The sequence below is a fragment of the Chlamydomonas reinhardtii genome, chromosome 9 (genome assembly GCF_000002595.2).
Source record: "Chlamydomonas reinhardtii strain CC-503 cw92 mt+ chromosome 9, whole genome shotgun sequence".
Classification (NCBI taxonomy): Eukaryota; Viridiplantae; Chlorophyta; class Chlorophyceae; order Chlamydomonadales; family Chlamydomonadaceae; genus Chlamydomonas; species Chlamydomonas reinhardtii.
The window spans coordinates 6206580-6222282 of NC_057012.1; the positions used below are offsets into that span (position 1 = coordinate 6206580).

At 65.1% G+C, this 15703-nt stretch overlaps 3 protein-coding genes across 3 annotated transcripts in view; 1 reads left to right on the forward strand and 2 right to left on the reverse strand.

Annotated features, from left to right (window-relative positions):
- CHLRE_09g406050v5 (uncharacterized protein) overlaps window positions 1–6087 on the forward strand; it is an 8552-nt gene extending 2465 nt beyond the window's left edge. Inside the window, exons 7-16 of the mRNA XM_043066166.1 lie at window positions 421–551; window positions 876–965; window positions 1338–1467; window positions 1899–2055; window positions 2394–2532; window positions 2966–3107; window positions 3418–3508; window positions 3925–4036; window positions 4325–4449; window positions 4738–6087. Coding sequence (XP_042921462.1) covers window positions 421–551; window positions 876–965; window positions 1338–1467; window positions 1899–2055; window positions 2394–2532; window positions 2966–3107; window positions 3418–3508; window positions 3925–4036; window positions 4325–4449; window positions 4738–4840 — 1220 coding nt within the window. The 3' untranslated portion in view covers window positions 4841–6087. The remainder of the gene's footprint in view (window positions 1–420; window positions 552–875; window positions 966–1337; window positions 1468–1898; window positions 2056–2393; window positions 2533–2965; window positions 3108–3417; window positions 3509–3924; window positions 4037–4324; window positions 4450–4737) is intronic.
- Window positions 6088–6279: 192 nt separating this feature from the next.
- CHLRE_09g406100v5 (uncharacterized protein) lies at window positions 6280–11655 on the reverse strand. Its single transcript, XM_043066167.1, has 3 exons — window positions 10613–11655; window positions 7655–10198; window positions 6280–7256 (listed from the first exon to the last, which is right to left on the reverse strand). The coding sequence occupies exons 1-3, from the start codon at window positions 11453–11455 to the stop codon at window positions 6786–6788; spliced, it is 3858 nt and encodes a 1285-aa protein (XP_042921463.1). The 5' UTR covers window positions 11456–11655; the 3' UTR covers window positions 6280–6785.
- A 109-nt stretch (window positions 11656–11764) lies between these two features.
- CHLRE_09g406150v5 (uncharacterized protein) lies at window positions 11765–15345 on the reverse strand. The gene is made up of 5 exons (XM_043066168.1): window positions 14773–15345; window positions 14150–14559; window positions 13730–13846; window positions 13248–13349; window positions 11765–13004 (listed from the first exon to the last, which is right to left on the reverse strand). Exons 1-5 carry the CDS (start codon window positions 15097–15099, stop codon window positions 12917–12919), a joined length of 1044 nt encoding a protein of 347 aa, XP_042921464.1. The 5' UTR covers window positions 15100–15345; the 3' UTR covers window positions 11765–12916.
- Between the last annotated feature and the right edge of the window lie 358 nt (window positions 15346–15703).

Below are 15703 nucleotides of genomic sequence, written 5' to 3' on the forward strand. Positions count from 1 at the left end.
GGGGAGGAGGGGGAGGAAGTGCCCACGTCCACGGGGGGTGCATGTCGCATTCCGGGAACCAGGGCTGGAAACGACATGGCTGGGCGGGAGGTGGGACACGGCGAGGGCCGGGCCGGCAGGCAGGGAGGCCGCACCGGCTCGAGCGGCGGTTAGGGGAGTCGGGGGGGAGGGGGCGTGGCGAAGCGTCGACCGCCTGCGGGCTGCGGTCGGCCGACAGGGGGCGGGGGGGGGGTCATGGAGCTCGCATGGTCACCGCTGGCACAGGAAGCGGGAGCGGGTGGGCGGCGGCGGCTGATGTCATTGGGGTCGAGGATCCTGACGGCACCCCTTCCCTTCCACCATCTCTCTCCCTGTACCTCGCTACGCCTTCACTTCTTAAGCTAAGTTCATGAATCTAACCCCCCTGGCGACGGCCCGCAGGTGTGGTGGGCGAGCAGAAGACCAAGCCCACCCAGCACAGCGTGCAGGTGCTTCGCTCGCTGGGCATCACTCCCACGCTCATCGCCTGCCGCTCCCAGGAGCCGCTGGAGGAGAGCGTGCGGACAAAGCTGGTGAGCGCGGCGGCGGCGGCGGAAGAGAGGAAGAGAGGGAGAGAGGGGTTGTGTGGATGTATGCATGCGCTATGTTCGGGAGGAGCTGGGGGTATGGTGTTTGCGTTGTTTGTGTGCTGTTTGCGTGTTTGCGTTTCTGTGTGAGAGTGGAGAAGGAAGACTGATGATGGGCGATGGTTGGGGCCTGTTTTTGTTGGGGCATGGGTTGAGTGGCGCGAGACACCGCTACACCAACCATACACTGCTCCCTGCTCCCCACCTGTCCCTCCTGTTTGCCCATCTCTGCCCCACCCCCGCCCCTGCTCTGCCCCTACCCCTCCACAGGCTCTGTTCTGCAACGTGCCCGAGGGCTGTGTGCTGTCGCTGCACGACGTGTCCAACATCTGGCGCGTGCCGCTGCTGATGCAGGAGCAGGTAGGGGGGGGGCGTGTGTGGGTTTTTGGGGTAGGAGGGAGGAAGGAGGGGAGGGAGGAGGGGGAGGGAGGAGTGGAGGGAGGAGGGGAGGGAGGAGAGGGGAGGAGAGGGACGAGGGAGGGGGGGAGCAGAGGGGAGGAGAGGGAAGGAGAGGAAAGGAGAGGGGAGGGAAGGGGAGGGGAGGAGAGGGGGAAGAGGGGGCGTGTGGTGCAAGGAGGCAAAGCTAGGGTATGCTCGGAAGGAGGCGAGAGGACGGGGGACATCGGGCCGGGCCTTGAACCTGCTCCGGTCTGCTTTGTACGCAAACACCAGCACATCCCGCCCCTCGACCCCGATCGACACCACCCACTCGTCATCCCCCCTCTCCGCCAGAATGTGCACCATCTGCTGTGCACCAAGCTGGGTCTGACGGCGGCTGACAAGCTGGACCTGTCGGTGTGGAAGGCCAACCTGGCGGACCGCTGGGACTCGCTCACGGAGCCGGTCAAGATCACGCTCATTGGTGAGAGGGAGAGGGAGGCAAGGGGGGGCAAGGGGTGGAGTAGGGGGTGGGGGGCAGGGGGTGGGGGTGGGGTGGAGTAGCCGTCTCTGAAAGAGCGGGTGGCGGTGGCCGGCCGTGGGGTTATAGAAGTGCAAAGCGGGGTGCAGGGTGTCCGACCGTGTTGTGTTGCCGGGGCTACCACAACCCACACCATAACACAATGTCATACCCCTCCCCTCTCCCCCTCTCCCCTGCACCTGCCTACGACTCACTTCTTAATTAATCATGAATGTAACTCCCCCTTACCTAGTCATGAATGTAAAACTCCCCTACAACGCTTCTGCTGCTGCTACTGTTCCTGGCTGCGCCTTCACTTCTTTAGTACCGTAATCATGAATGCAAACCCCTCCCTCTTTCCCTCTCTCCCTCTTTCCCCTCCTCCCCCGCGGCAGGCAAGTACACCAACCTGTCTGACGCCTACCTGTCAGTGCTCAAGTCGCTGCAGCACGCCTGCATGGAGGCGCGCGTGCGGCTGCAGCTTGAGTGGGTGGAGGCGGCCAGCCTGGAGCCGGAGAGCAAGGCGGCGGACGCGGCCCTGTACGAGGCCAGGTGAGGGGGTGGGGACGAGTGGGCTGAATGTGCGTGTGTGGGTCTGAGTGTGTGGGTGCGTGTGTGTGTGTGTGGGTCTGTATCTCTGTGGGCGCGTGTTTCAGGGCTTAGAGCGGCGGTTGTGTCATACTCAAGCACGCTACCTACCGAACACGCCCGCAACCCCGCCCACCCACCCCACGCACTCTCCCCCTCCCACTCTTCTCCCCTCCGCGTCTGCTATACTGCTGTACCTGACCGCGCCTTCACTTCTAATATGCCAATGAATGTAACCCTCCCTCCCTCCCACTCTCCTCCCTTCCCTCTAATTAATCATGAATGTAATCCCCCCTCCCCAGCTGGCGCAAGTTGCACGAGGCCGACGGCATTCTGGTGCCCGGCGGCTTTGGCAACCGCGGCGTGGAGGGCAAGATCCTGGCTGCCAACTACGCCCGCCTCAACAAGAAGCCCTACCTGGGCATTTGCCTGGGGATGCAGGTGGGAGCGCCTGGCGACGGGCCAGCCCCCGGGATGAGGAGGGTTACGGCGTGGGGTTACGGGGGGTTGCAAGGAGGTTTGGAAAAGCGGGGCGGGGAGGCTGTAGATGCCGGCCCGAATCGAGGTGGGGGGAGGGCGGGTCACGCGGGACCCAAACCTTGAGCGCGCTGCGGGGCTGCACTGCACTTTGCAACTTAGGATTGGGAGGAGGGGCTTGGAGTAGGGTAGCACCCGGGTCCACGCCAAGTACTGTGGGGTGGGCGGGGTTTAGTTCATTGCTTTCCCAAGTAAACCCAAGACCTAGCAGCGGCCCACAGAGCGCGAAGGGGGCTTGTTTGGCCACCAGGGTGTGTATCGTTTCCCATGTCCATTCTTCTTAAACTCCTCCCTCACCTCTCCCTCTTTTCTCTCCCTCTTTCTCCCAACCACACAGATTGCGGTGATTGAGTTTGCGCGCAACGTGCTTGGCCTCAAGGAGGCCAACTCCACCGAGTTCGCGCCCGCCTGCCCGCACCCCGCCGTGGTGTTCATGCCCGAGATCTCCACCACACACCTGGGCGGCACTATGCGCCTGGGTGAGTTGTGGGGGAGGGTTTGGGTGGTTGGGTTTACTGTTCTGTGCTTGGTCTGGGGCTGGGGCTGGGGCTGTAAAGTGGGGCCGCAAGGCTGTGACTGTAAACCGAAGGGGAAGAGGGCACCGCAGTGTGCGGCACCTCATTTTGTTAACCGCGAACTCCCATGTTGCTCCTCCCATCACCACTTAACGCCGCACCCTACGCCTTCACTTCTGAACATTCATGAATGCAAACGCATTCACCCGTCGCCTCTTCACCCACCCACCCACCCAGACCCTCACCCACACCCACACCCATCTACCCTCCTCAGGCGGCCGGCGCACGGTGCTCCAGACCATGAACTGCATGAGCGCCAAGCTGTACCAGCAGGAGCAGTTCATAGACGAGCGCCACAGGCACAGGTGGGCGCAGGCGGGCGGGCTGTGTAGGGGTGGTGAGGGTCGTGAGGGTGGTGTGTGGGGGGAGGGCCAAGGCCTTGGGGAGGGGCGGGTAGTGGGGTGGGGGGTGGGGGTTGGGGGGTGGCGTGTGGGCCTACCCATCCTCCGGCGTAGGCGCTGCCGTACGCCGCTGCCGCGGCGCGCCGATGCTCCCACACGCCTGCAAGTTGGTTCTCTGGTGCCCCTGGCGTTTGCACATTATCACGTGTTCTCACTCGGGTTCTCACACACACACACACACACACACACACACACACACACACACACACACACACACACACACACACACACACACACACGCGCACATCCCACCATTTCCCCAAACTCTCTCACGCCTTCCCGCCCCTTCCCGCCCTTCCTCGCCCCCCACACACGCTTAGGTACGAGGTGAACCCGGACCTGGTGCCCAAGCTGGAGGAGGCGGGTCTGCTGTTCGTGGGGCGGGACGAGACCGGCGAGCGCATGGAGATCCTGGAGCTCAGCCAGCAGCCGGTGAGGGAGCGGAGGGGGGGGGGCAGAAGCACTGGTAGGGGGGATGGTATCCAGCAAGCTCGCTTACCACGCGGCCAAGTCACTCGGGTCGCTACGCCGCGCCTTCCCTGCCCCCTGCGTCTGCTGTGCCGCTGCGCCTGGCTACCACTTGATTTCTTCATGGATCATCAACGGAACCTTCTCCCCAATTCCCCTGCTTGTATCCCGTTCCCAATGTCTTAACCTTGCACTCCCCCTCCCACCCACTCTCCCTTCCCCCCGGCCTCCCCCCCGCCCCCCTCCCGCCAGTCCGACCACCCCTACTACGTGGCGGCCCAGTTCCACCCCGAGTTCAAGTCGCGGCCCGGCAAGCCCTCGCCGCTGTTCCTGGGCTTCATCCTGGCCTCCGCCAAGAGGCTGGACTCCTACCTGCGGTGAGGCAGCAGCGGAGGAGGGGGAGGGGGAGGAGGGGGAGAGGAGCGGAGGAGGAGGAGGGGGAGGAGGAGGAGGGCGGAGGAGGAGAGGAAGGGGAGAGGGGATGGGATTGGCTTCAGCGTCTCCCGGACCCAGGAAGAAACCCCCGGCGGAAGGGTGACTAGGGTCCCAGCGGTGGGAGTGGATCGCCGTCCCTTACGAAAGTTTCTCAACCTACCGCGTCACCTGCGCCCCCCGCCTGAAACCTGTGTTTGTGTTTTATTTCTGTGTCGCGTGTACAAAAGCAGGTCTCGCGACTTCCCTCGCTCACCAGCCAAGTCGCTGGCGGGCTCCATGGGCAATCTGGCCGTGGAGGCCTCCCCCGCCAAGGCCCCCGCCACCGCCAACTGAGCGCTGCAGCGGGGTGACGCTACTGCCGCTATTGCCGTTACTGCTGCGGGGGCTGCTACTGCTGCTGCTGTGGAGGCTGCTACTGCTACTGCTGCGAGATTTGGAGCAGCTACTGCAGCTACTGGTGCTGCTGCTGCTGCTGCGGGGGTGGAGGGTGCGGCGGCTGCAATCTCCGGAATGGCTGCAACCTCCGCGGCGGCTGCGGCCGAAGGCGCCGGTAGGGGTGTCAAGGGAGCGGCGGCTGTGGATGCCGGCGCGGCTGTGAATGCGGCTGTGGATGATGTGGCTGCGATTGGGGCTGCGGCGGCTGCGGATGCGTGTGGGTGTGCGCAGGGCCTCCGGGCTAGGCCACGTGCGTCAGTAACAGCGGCCGTGGCGGCGGCGATGGTGGTAGCGACGGCAGCGATGGCTCGGCGTGCTTCTTTGCGGGGGCAATAGGCAGTGAGCAGCTCTGCCGCGCGTTGTGTGTGTGGGCGCGGCAAAGAATAACAACTTCGGGCAGCGGGGCTGCGGCTTCTGGTTCTGTGGCGGCTGCTGGTGCGGCTGTGTGGCAGTGTGGCTGGGGGCTGGGGCGACTGTGGCTGCGCGTGCGCGTGCTGTGGGTTGGGGGGGGGGGCGAGCGCGCGGTATGCTCTGCAGGACGGCTGTGGCGGCCAAGGCCGCGTGCATGTCGGGGGGTGGGCGGGGTGTTTTCGCGCGTCTACAGTGGTGGTGGGATTTGATCTTGTCCTGGTTGGCCTGACATGGGACTTTCTTGTCCTGACGTGTGTGACACTGGCGACTGGCTAGGTAGGTGACGCAGACATAGCTTTTTACTTCCTGCCGCAGGTAGGCGGGTTTTGACCGATGACCGTATTGCACTGACGCTGACACGCCGAGGAGGAAGCGACACAGATGGGGCGTACTCAATGTTCAACATGTAGGATGGCCGGGATGGAGGTAGAGGAGGCAGATCAGACGTATGACAGCGAGGGCAACAGAGTTTGCGAAGGGTGCGGCGCACGTGTTGAGTCTGCACTGCGTCGGACAGAAACCTGATGAGCGCACAGGCTGGGGCGCTGTGCAGGAGTAGGGGGCACCCGCGGGCTGGGGCGCTGGGCATGTGTCGAGGTCCCTCTTCGCGCGTGCGTCAAAGTAATGCATGGAATGAGATGGGCGCGGTGCTTCAGAGGTGGTGCGTGATGGCGGTGAAGCTTCGCCCAAGTTCCCTTAATCGGCGGAGTCCGCTGGTGTAATAATGAAATGGATTCATGAGTAAAGAGGGCAGCGGCCTGCAACGGTGCAACCGCGGGGCCGCTTGGGGGATGTGCGGACGGGTCTGAGCTCCCATGGCGGCTCGATGGGGAAACCTGGCCGGACTGACAGCAACATGGCACGGCAGCCCAAATCCCCCATCAAAGAGGGGCCGATGTGAATTCTACAGGGACATCCGGGCCTAAGCCGCCTAACCATTACAACGTTATTCGGCGCGCCAGTTGGCTCGCGCGCAGTTCGTCAACCGTCGGTGAGAGCTGGGTGGGAATGCGGCTGCTTGGCAGCGCATAGAAATCACAGGCGGCATGTTTTTTGCAATCCCATGTTTCATACGCGACCAAGGGAGACCAGACAATATCAGGTGAACACACATAGGCCACTATGCAGGTCGACGAAATTGCACACGACGAACTTCCGGTGTAGCAGCGTTGCCTCTGCGTTTGCCCTGACCCGCCTTGTGGGATTTGTGGGCCGGGACTTGGGCCGGGATTCTAGCCATCACACTCCGGACTATGCTTCTCACCAACCTCTGCACTTGCTGCCGTATTCAATTGCCTCTGAGTATGACACCTATCCAGAGGCCGTCGGGAAACCATGGGGCCCGCCCTCCCATTCACACAGAACACAACAAGTCCCTGCCTCCTGCTATCGATCTATCTGCCGACCTCCCCATTATTCCTGCCGAGGCTTGCTAGCATTCCAAGATGACGACGGGCCCTGGATCCGCCGCGCCCACCAGCAGCTGCCACACGCCCAGGTCCAGATCCAACAGCCGCCGCACCCGGCGGTCCAGGCCATCCCCCCCACTGAGCCGCCGCAGCCGCTGCTGTGATGATGCGTCCCGTGCTGCGGCTGCTGCGGCTGCTGCTGCGGAGGTGCGCAGCAGGCCACTGGGGCCGCTGCTGGGGCCGCTGCTGCTGCTGCTGCGGGTGCTGCTGGGGCCACCCTGCTGCGCACCGCCGCTCGTCGCGGATGAGCCACGCGCACTCTCACCCTCTGCGCCCTCTCCGCAGCCACCACCACCAGCAACAGCACCACCACCACCACCACCACCACCACCAGCAACAGCAGCAGCAGCACTGGAGGCACAGCTGCTGCTGGGAGGGCGCTGCTGCTGCTGCTGCTGCTGCTGCTCTGAGCGCTTCCACATCTCCATGAGGACCTGAACAAACACACACACATACACACACCCTCGTAAATACAGCTGTCAGCAGCTAACGTGCGAACGGCGGTGCAGCATGCAATGGCAGACAGGCGTACGGACATGGATTGAGGAGCAGCGGGTTTACAGGGGGCGTGGCCGCATAATGACGCCGTACCCCATACAGTGGACATGTGTGTGGTGTGGCTCGCCCCCCCGCCCCCCCCCCACCCCCCACCTGCCGCCCCGATCGCTTCCCTCGCCAGTTCCATCCCAGCACACACACACACACCCACACCCACGGCCCCGCCAGCCCGCACAACGGCACCGCACCACGGCACCACCCCACGGCCCCGCCCCTAACACAATTAAAGACCACACAAGTATGGTTGCACCACGCCGCGCACACGTGCACGCACCAGCAGTGCAGACATCTCGACTGTCTTGCGCGCCGTTGTGTGCTTCTCCATCCCGGGCAGTTCTAGCGCCGCGGGCACGTGGGCTGGGATGACCACTGCTGTGAACGGCGGCGGGGGCGGGTTGCCTGTTGTCGCCATGCTGGCGGCGGCGGCGGTGGGTGCAGCAGGCAGCCTCAGCACGCGCCGGGACAGTGTCCTCATGCCCACTGCTGCAGTTGTAGCTGCAGCGCCGCCGCCACCACCACCATCCGTGGCAGCAGCTGCAGCAACGGCAGCGACAGAAGTGGCGGCAGCGGTGGCCTGCGCTGCTTTTGCTGCTGCTTCTGCTGCCGCTGCCTCGCGCGCGCCCGCCGCTGCGGCGTTGGCCACCGCTGCGTTGGCTGCTGCTGCGTTGGCTGCAGCCGCAAGGTCGCGGGCGTCCGCTGCCGAGCGGCACTTCAGCACGACCGCCCCTGCACACGCCACGCTGACGTAGGCAAAGCGCTCGTGCAGGTGGCGGCTGTACCGGCCGCCGCTGCCGCCATCGCCGTCGCCGTCGCCGCCATCGCTGCTGCCGCCGCCGCCATCGCTGCTGCCGCCGCCGCCACCGCCGCCGCCGCCACCATCGTCACCGCCGCCGCCGCCGCCGCCGCCGCCAGCAGTCTTGGCCCCGGCGGCGGCGATAGCTGCGGCCCCGGCCCCGGCCCCGGCCCCGGCCCCGGCCCCGGCCCCGGCCCCGGCTCCAGCCCCGGCTCTGGCTCCGGTGGCTGTGGCAGTGGCTCCGGCCGCGGCGGCACCCCCCAGCCAGCTGTCAAGCCAGTGGGCCAGCGCAGCGGCCGTGTGGCTGTAGTAGTTGTGCGTGCCGCCCGCAGCAGCTGGGGCAGGCGGCGCCGGCACGGCGCCACACAGCAGCACCAGGCTTTGGTCGTCGTCTTCTGCGTCGTCGTCATCGTCGTCACTGCTGCTGCTGCCCTCACCACCCATGCCGCCGTCGCCCTGCAGCCCTGCCTCTGCCTCAGCAGCCTCCTCCTCCACTGCTGCTGTTACATCTGCCCCGGGGCCGCCGCCGCCGCCGCCGCCGCCGCCGCCGCCGCCATCGTCGTGGCCATCGTCGCGGCCGCAGCAGTGGCGGTGTGCCTGGTGGTGTTGGACCGCCAGCAGCTGCAGCCTCGCCACCGCCTCCCTCAACACATCCTCCGCGCTCGCGCTCTCCAGCTCCAGTAGTCCCTGCGTCCCCGGCCCCAGCCCCAGCCCCTGAGGCTCCTGCTGCACCTGCGGCCCCTGCGGCCCTAGCCTGAACCCTGCCGGCTCGGGAACCCGCGAGGAGGCTTCGGGAGCATGCGCCGCCTCGGGGGAATGAGGCGGAGGCGGCGGCGCCAGCCGCGGCAGCGGCGGCAGTGGCGGCAGCGGCGGCAGCCAGAACAAGGCCTCATCATCAGCCGCCGTCTCATCGTCGCTGCTGTCGGCCGCGGCGCTGTGTGCGTCCCTGCCGAGCCTCAGCGTGCCGGGCCGGCAGTGGCCCAGCCTCAGCCCCAGCACGGAAGGTAGCACGCCCAGCACTCGCAGCAGGCCGTGCGCCGTCTCGGGCGACACAGCACGCAGGTCATGCAGGCAGTCGCACTCCACTGCCGCCGGCGCGTCGGCGTGCGCCAGCAGCCGCGGCAGCGCCGCCCCCTGGCGGGTGAGGTACCGCTGCAGCTGCTCCGTGACCCATTCGTTCTCCTGCTGGATGTCCTCCACCTCCACCTCCTCGTACGTGTACAGGTCTGACAGCGCCAGCGTGCCGATCCGCAGCCGTGGTGGTAATGGTGGCAGCCGCACCTCGCCGCAGCAGCTAGGGTTGTTGGCCGCTGCCGGCTGCTGCTCCCCGCCCTGCTGCAGCCAGTGTTGCTGCTGCTGCTGCTGCTGCTGCTGCTGCTGCTGCTGCTGCTGCTGCTGCTGCTCCCCGCCCTGCTGCAGCCAGTGCTGCCGCTCCGCCTGCTGCAGCCAGTGGTGCCGCTCCGCCGCAGCCAGCTGCTCGAGCGCGAGCAAGAGCACCCGTGCCAAGCGGTCAAGCGGCTTGGGGCTCAGGGTACGAAAGTCGCCGCCATGACTCGCCCGCACGGCAGCTGTGACCGTGGCGGGCCGCCCAGCAGCAGCAGCCGACCGCCGGGCAGCAGCAGGCGGCGGCGGCCAAGAAGCGCGCCGCCGCCGCCCAGAAGGCCGCCCGCCGCCCTCTTCCGGCTGCTGCTCCCCGCCCTGCTGCTGCGGCGGCTCCTCCCGCTCGTCGTGCTCGAAGGCAATGTCCAGATCCGGGAGTTGCGTCCTCCCCTCCTCATCATCCTCATCATCATCACTGTCATCAGCATCATCGGTGGCGGTCGCTACCGACGCGACAAGCCACAGGCTGCGCAGCCGCGGCGGCCGGCGGCGGCCCAGCAGGGAGGCCAGCAGCCAGGCGCCGCCGCGGGTGCTGGGGTCGTGGCAGCGCAGGCGCAGGGTCTGCAGGCGGGAGAGGCGGGAGAGGCCCTCCACGCTCTCCTGGCACAGCACCGCTGCCGCCGGCTCGTCGTCACCCGCGTCGTCCTGTGCGTTTGTGGATGGGCATGGGGCGTGATGGGACGTGGCGTGAGCTCGGAAACGACACAGTGGGTGCCGATGGAGGAAGAATGGAAATGAATGGGAGTGAGGGAAGAACGCCTGTGTGTGTGTGGGGGGGGATGGCTCGGGTTTTGGTTGGCAGTGGGTGCAGGCGGTGCATCCTGCTGTGCGGGGGGGGGATCTTCTACAGTTTGCACAGGGACGCAGCCGCTGCAGTGTTGGCGTGGGAAGCACATGGGAAGAGCCGGCAACCGGCGCGGTACAGACGTCGTTATTTGCTGAGTGGCTGCGGACCGGTGGACGGTCGACCGGCATTGAATTCCCCTTCCTCCTTTCCGAATCAACCATGAACATCAACCATTCTTTTCCGCTCTCGTAGTTAATCTATCTATTGCCAACCTGCTCATCATAGACCTCCAGCTTCTCCAGCCCGCTGCAGCCGTCCGCCAGTGCGCCGATGCCGCGCAGAATGCCGGGCGTGCACGGCACCACCAGCACACGTAGCGCGGGCGCGTGTGTGGCCAGCGACCCGAACAGCAGCCCGGGGCGCAGGCGGTCGAGTTGACCCATGCCAAGCACGGCGTTGCTGCTGTGCCATGGGTCCGTCATGTAGCGGCGGGCTGAAGCGTAGATGTGGGTGAGGGATGGCAGCTGCGGCGCCAGCACGGCCAGCACGCCCGCCAGATCCAGGCATAGGTTGCGGCTGCTGCTGCTGCTGCTATTGCGGAGGTGGCTGATGCTACTGCCTAGCCGGCTGTTGCAGACGTCGAGGTGGGTGATGCCGGCGCGCTGCTGCGGCGTGGTGCCCAGCAGCGCCAGGCACGCCAGCTGCTCCTGGCTGCAGTGCGGCTCCTGCTGCCCGCTAGAAGATCTGGATCTGGATTTGGACTTTTCAAACTGCAGCGTCAGCTTGTTGCAGCGCGGGAAGAGCGCCAACGGCGAGCGGTAGGTGAGGCCGCCGCCGCCGCTGGCGGTTCTGGTGGTGGGGGAAAGCCAGGCACGTGCCGCGGCACGCTGCTGTGACACGCGCACCGTGACGGATCGGACCGCGGCATCACAGGCGTTGCGCAGGGCCTTGCAGGCAAGACGGGCTCCTCGGAATTCGCAACCGAGTTCTTCCGAGGACAGGGGCCCGACCATGTCCATGTCCAGGATGCGGACCACGTCCAGCAGCGAGACGGCCGCCGCAGGTGGCCGCTCGCGGCTTGCCGGTATCGGGCTGGTGCCCTCTCCGGATGCCATTGTTTCGTAGCGCACCTCCAAGGGTTGAGGGCCCCGTGGTTGCGGGTGCGAGCGAGCGCGGGGGGAGCGACTGAAGTAGTGAGAAGGAGCTCGAGTAGTGACACTGTAACGTTGTAGATGTAGATAGCTTGATGTAATATGTGTCAAAGTTTCAAGTAGGTATCAAGCGACTTGGAGAAAGGCCGCAGTGGCGACGACGCGATGGAATTTGCGCAAGGTCGCTAACGAACGACGTTCAGCGCCAGACCTGGGTGGCACACGCAACATGATGATCGCGCTGTTTTCTTCTGCACGCACAAGGTGAACATCATGATCAGTCAATTACAGTGACAGACGCAAGCATATGTCGCTAGCTGGGGACGCAACTGAACCCCAACTGAGGTCCGTTACATCGCACGCAACGGCCAACGGACCCCGCCCCATCATGGCCCCTGCGGCCCTCCCTCCACCTCGCCGCCGCACCCCTAGCCTTGCAACACCCAGGCTATTCTACTAAGACGTGCCGCCTACACACCAACACGGCACCTGTGCCCTCGAGGCCTTGACGTTGGCTTCCCGTAATCTGTTGCCTTGCGGATGGAACCGCAGGCACTTATGCCTCCTGTCCTGACCTGTGGCAGGGGGCTACTTGTGTCTTGTGATACTCTCCCCTACCTGCTTCATCCAGGGCAGGCCCCACTGGGCAGGCCCCCTTCCCTCAGTTCCCTGGCCGGCACACGCACAGCCCCGCCGCTCCCTCCCCTAGCTACCTAGATAGCCTCTCCCCACACGCATGCGCGGCAATGCCTGTGCGGCCGTACGTGTACGTACGGAAGTAGATACGCAGGGCGTGGGGCCCGGGGCCCGACTTGGGCCCGCCTAACTGGCCTCCTGACAACACACGCCACAACAAGCCACACTACACATATCACGTGCGTGATCATGTCAAGCGTCAAGCAAAAAGCATCAGCCCCGCTTCTACTGCACAGACTCGATACACGGGGCCTTCACTCCTACCGGCCCCGCGCACGTCCCCAGCGGAGGTAGCCGCCGCCGCCGCCGCCGCCGCACTATGCACTGAAGTCAAGTCGATTACGTACGCGCGCCCTTACGCACTGCTGAACCGCCACAAACCACCTGCAATAAATGCAACTCCACCGACCCCCACCCAAGCACCCACCAGCAACTGCACCTCATAAGACAGCACGCCGCGGCCGCAGATGGGGTTGGCTGCCGCTGCCCTTCACGGCCTATAAACACGCCTTCACCACCACCGCCGCCGCTGCCAGGCGCCAGCAGTTTGTCGTGTTCAACGTCACCAGCCGCCACGCACCGCTGCTGCCGCCACCAGGGCTGCCGCTAGAAGTGCTGCACGCAACACGTCCCGCCGCTAGCTAGCAGCCGCGGCCGCTTGCCGCCGCCACCATCCAGACGCAGCTGGCAGCAGCTGGCAGCAGCTGCCCCGTCCTGCGGCTGTTGGAGCTAGGCGTTGGTGTCACCCGGGTACAGCTGTTTGAACTTGGCCTCCGGGGCCTGGACGAGGACGAACATTGGGCGCTGGCGCCGCTGCCTGCATACCGGTAGGCAGGTGGCAGCCGCAGCAGCAGGGGCGGTGTGTGTAATGACATACGTACAGTTGCCGAGCACCCTCATGGGTTCGCGATCAGTAGCTAGGTCCGGAACGGTCACAAGAAACCCGCTGAGACCAGCAGCAGCTCAAAGTAGCTCGAGCTGTTTTCCCCGCTACCTACGCTCTTGGGCTTGGGCACGCACCGCACACCGCACCGCACAGCGCAGGGACACACGCACTCACCCGCGCTGGGTGATGGAGTGCAGGCGGCGCAGGCGGTCCTGCCCGTGCGCCAGCAGCGCAGCCATGCGATAGGGCTTCGCGTCCCGCAGCTCCGCATCCCACCTGGTGTCGGCACGTGCAGCCAAGGTAGCGAGTTGATGTAAGACGTCAAAACCCTCGCTCCTAGGATGCTGCAAGGAGTGCTGTCGCTTACAACTGGAAGCAATTACCGTGGTGCTGTTCGTGGCGGCGGGGTAGTGGGGGTGTCCATGTTGGTGGTTGTGGTTGTGGTTGTGCTTGTGGTGGTTGATTGTGGATGTGGTTGTGGTGGTTGTGGTGGTTGTGGTGGCGGTGGTGGCGGCAGCAGGAAAAGAGCAGCGAATTCGGCCTCATGGGAGGACGGTCGAATTGCTAATCGATGTGCCGAGCCCGGAGGTAAGGAAAGCAGCCAGCCAGCCATTCTCCCACTCGCGCACCCACCGGCGACCCGCACGCACGCGCACCTGCCGTTGTTTGCCGCCGCAGCTTTAAGCAGCTGCGCCTTCTCCGACAGCAACTTCTCAGAGCAGAACAGCAGCCGGCCCCCCAGGAGCACCATGCGCAGCACGTACACTGGGTCCCTGGGTGCGCGAAGGCAAGAGAGGGGCGACAGCAGCAGTCACAATGTTGATGAGATTTTTGATGATGTTTGGAGCTTCCATCCATTCCTAGGGCCACCTGAGCAATTTGTGATGCATGATGGCGTGGCATGGGGATGCAGTGGTTTGCAAGTGCTGGCGCTGCGCCCCGCATGTCGATCGCATCACCACACCGCACGCTCCATGCAACCAGCCAGCCACGCCCCACCCAGTTCCTGACCTCCCCCCCCACCACACACCACACACACACACACACACACACACACACACACACACATCCCATACCTTTCGATCAGCACCTGAAGCGTCTTCAGATTCGTCGCCAGCTTTGACGTCCGTGCCGCCAGCACGTCTGGCTGTGCCGCCGCCAGCTTTAACGCCAGCAACCGTGCACTCGGCCCGCCACCGCCGCCGCCCGCCGCTGCTGCTCCCTCTCTTGCCTCCTGCAACGGCTGCAGCAGGCCTGCCAGTGCCTCCACCTTGCGCCTCACCGTGTCTGGCTTCGAGAGCAGCAGCTTGTATGGCCTCTTTAGAACGGCTTTCACAATCAGGGTGCACTCGGCGGGTGTCTCGAAGGCGTCAAGCAGCGCCTGCAGCCTGCGGGCGGCGGTCTGGGTCCGCAACCCGTAGGTGTGCTTCCGCACACTCGTGTTAAACACGATGGGCTCACGAGGGGGCATGCCCGACTGTACAAGCTGCATGGGGGTGCAAGTGGGTAGGGAAGGGCCCGGGCGGGCGCGGGAAGCGAGGGGGCAGATGTCAGGTGTAGGGATTGAAGGATCGTGTATTCGTGTGCAAGCATGGAGGAGTTTAGAGGGAGCGGTGACATGTCGCACGCGTGCACCTCGCACCCGGCATGGTGACGGCACGAGTGCCCAAGGAGGCAAGGATGCGACCCCGCATCTCACCACGGCCTCTAGAGCCTGCTGCAATTTTTCCGCGTGGGCATCGATCTGCGCAGGCGAGGGCTGTGCTCGCTGACTGCCGCTCTTCCTGGCAGAGCTGCCCCCGCTGCCGCCAGGCCCTCCGCCCGCCGCCGCAGCTGCAACCACCACCGCACGCGGCGGGGTGGCACACGCCATGCGCCAGCCCCAGGGGGCGATCTTGCCTCCCGCGGTAAGCGAGGCGGCGCTGCCACCGGTGGTGTTGGGATTCACCCTCACCGGGTTCACGAGCCCGCCCGCGAGCGAGCCAAGCGGCGACGGGCCAGCAGCGCGCGACCCCGACATGCACATGGTGATGTGGCCAGGCGCGGCATTCGCTGACGTGCGGGTGTTGCTCCTCTGTCCGACAAAGAGCGCAGATCGTCCACCGCATGATGACTTAAGTTGCGCGGCGTCTATGTGAAGGCGCATGGGCCGCGCCTGTGCGCATGCACTATTTGGCGCGAAACCGAGCGCTCGCATGGCGCCCGTTACCGCAAAACTATCGAACTGCGCTCCTTCCAGGCTCCCGGCTTGGGTACCGGTATGTCAATAACGATGTGAACTGACTTACGAAATGTTTCGACATTTTGCGTGTTTGAAGGAGGCCGATCGCCCAGAAATACTGTGAAGCGACACTCGCATCGGCCGTGGAATGCACGTGCATGTGGCGCGCCTGTCTCTGTATGCGTTATCATAATACAGCATGCGCGTAACATTACAAACGGCCTGTAATTTACACGCGTGTTATGGCCCTCAGGGTGCCCTGTGCTGCTGATGGCATGTCGGAGGGCGTCGCCCCGGAAGCTGAAGGCCATATGCCGCACTATATCGTTGCATGCAGTGGGTTCCGTGTTCTGCGCATTAGCGGGCGCAGGACTTCCTGGACGCCCGCAACATCCATTGACATGCGTGC

Excerpts from the sequence above, each read along its gene's own strand:
- CHLRE_09g406150v5 (XM_043066168.1), bottom strand. The coding sequence starts at position 15,099 with ATGTGCATGTCGGGGTCGCGCGCTGCTGGCCCGTCGCCGCTTGGCTCG. Across the intron at positions 14,560-14,772 it reads AGCAGGCTCTAGAGGCCGTG|CTTGTACAGTCGGGCATGCC; the intron begins GTGAGATGCGGG and ends ACCCCCATGCAG. Across the intron at positions 13,350-13,729 it reads GCGGCGGCAAACAACGGCAG|GTGGGATGCGGAGCTGCGGG; the intron begins GTGCGCGTGCGT and ends TGCCGACACCAG.
- CHLRE_09g406100v5 (XM_043066167.1), bottom strand. The coding sequence starts at position 11,455 with ATGGCATCCGGAGAGGGCACCAGCCCGATACCGGCAAGCCGCGAGCGG. Across the intron at positions 10,199-10,612 it reads TGGAGGTCTATGATGAGCAG|GACGACGCGGGTGACGACGA; the intron begins GTTGGCAATAGA and ends ACAAACGCACAG. Across the intron at positions 7,257-7,654 it reads TCGAGATGTCTGCACTGCTG|GTCCTCATGGAGATGTGGAA; the intron begins GTGCGTGCACGT and ends GTGTTTGTTCAG.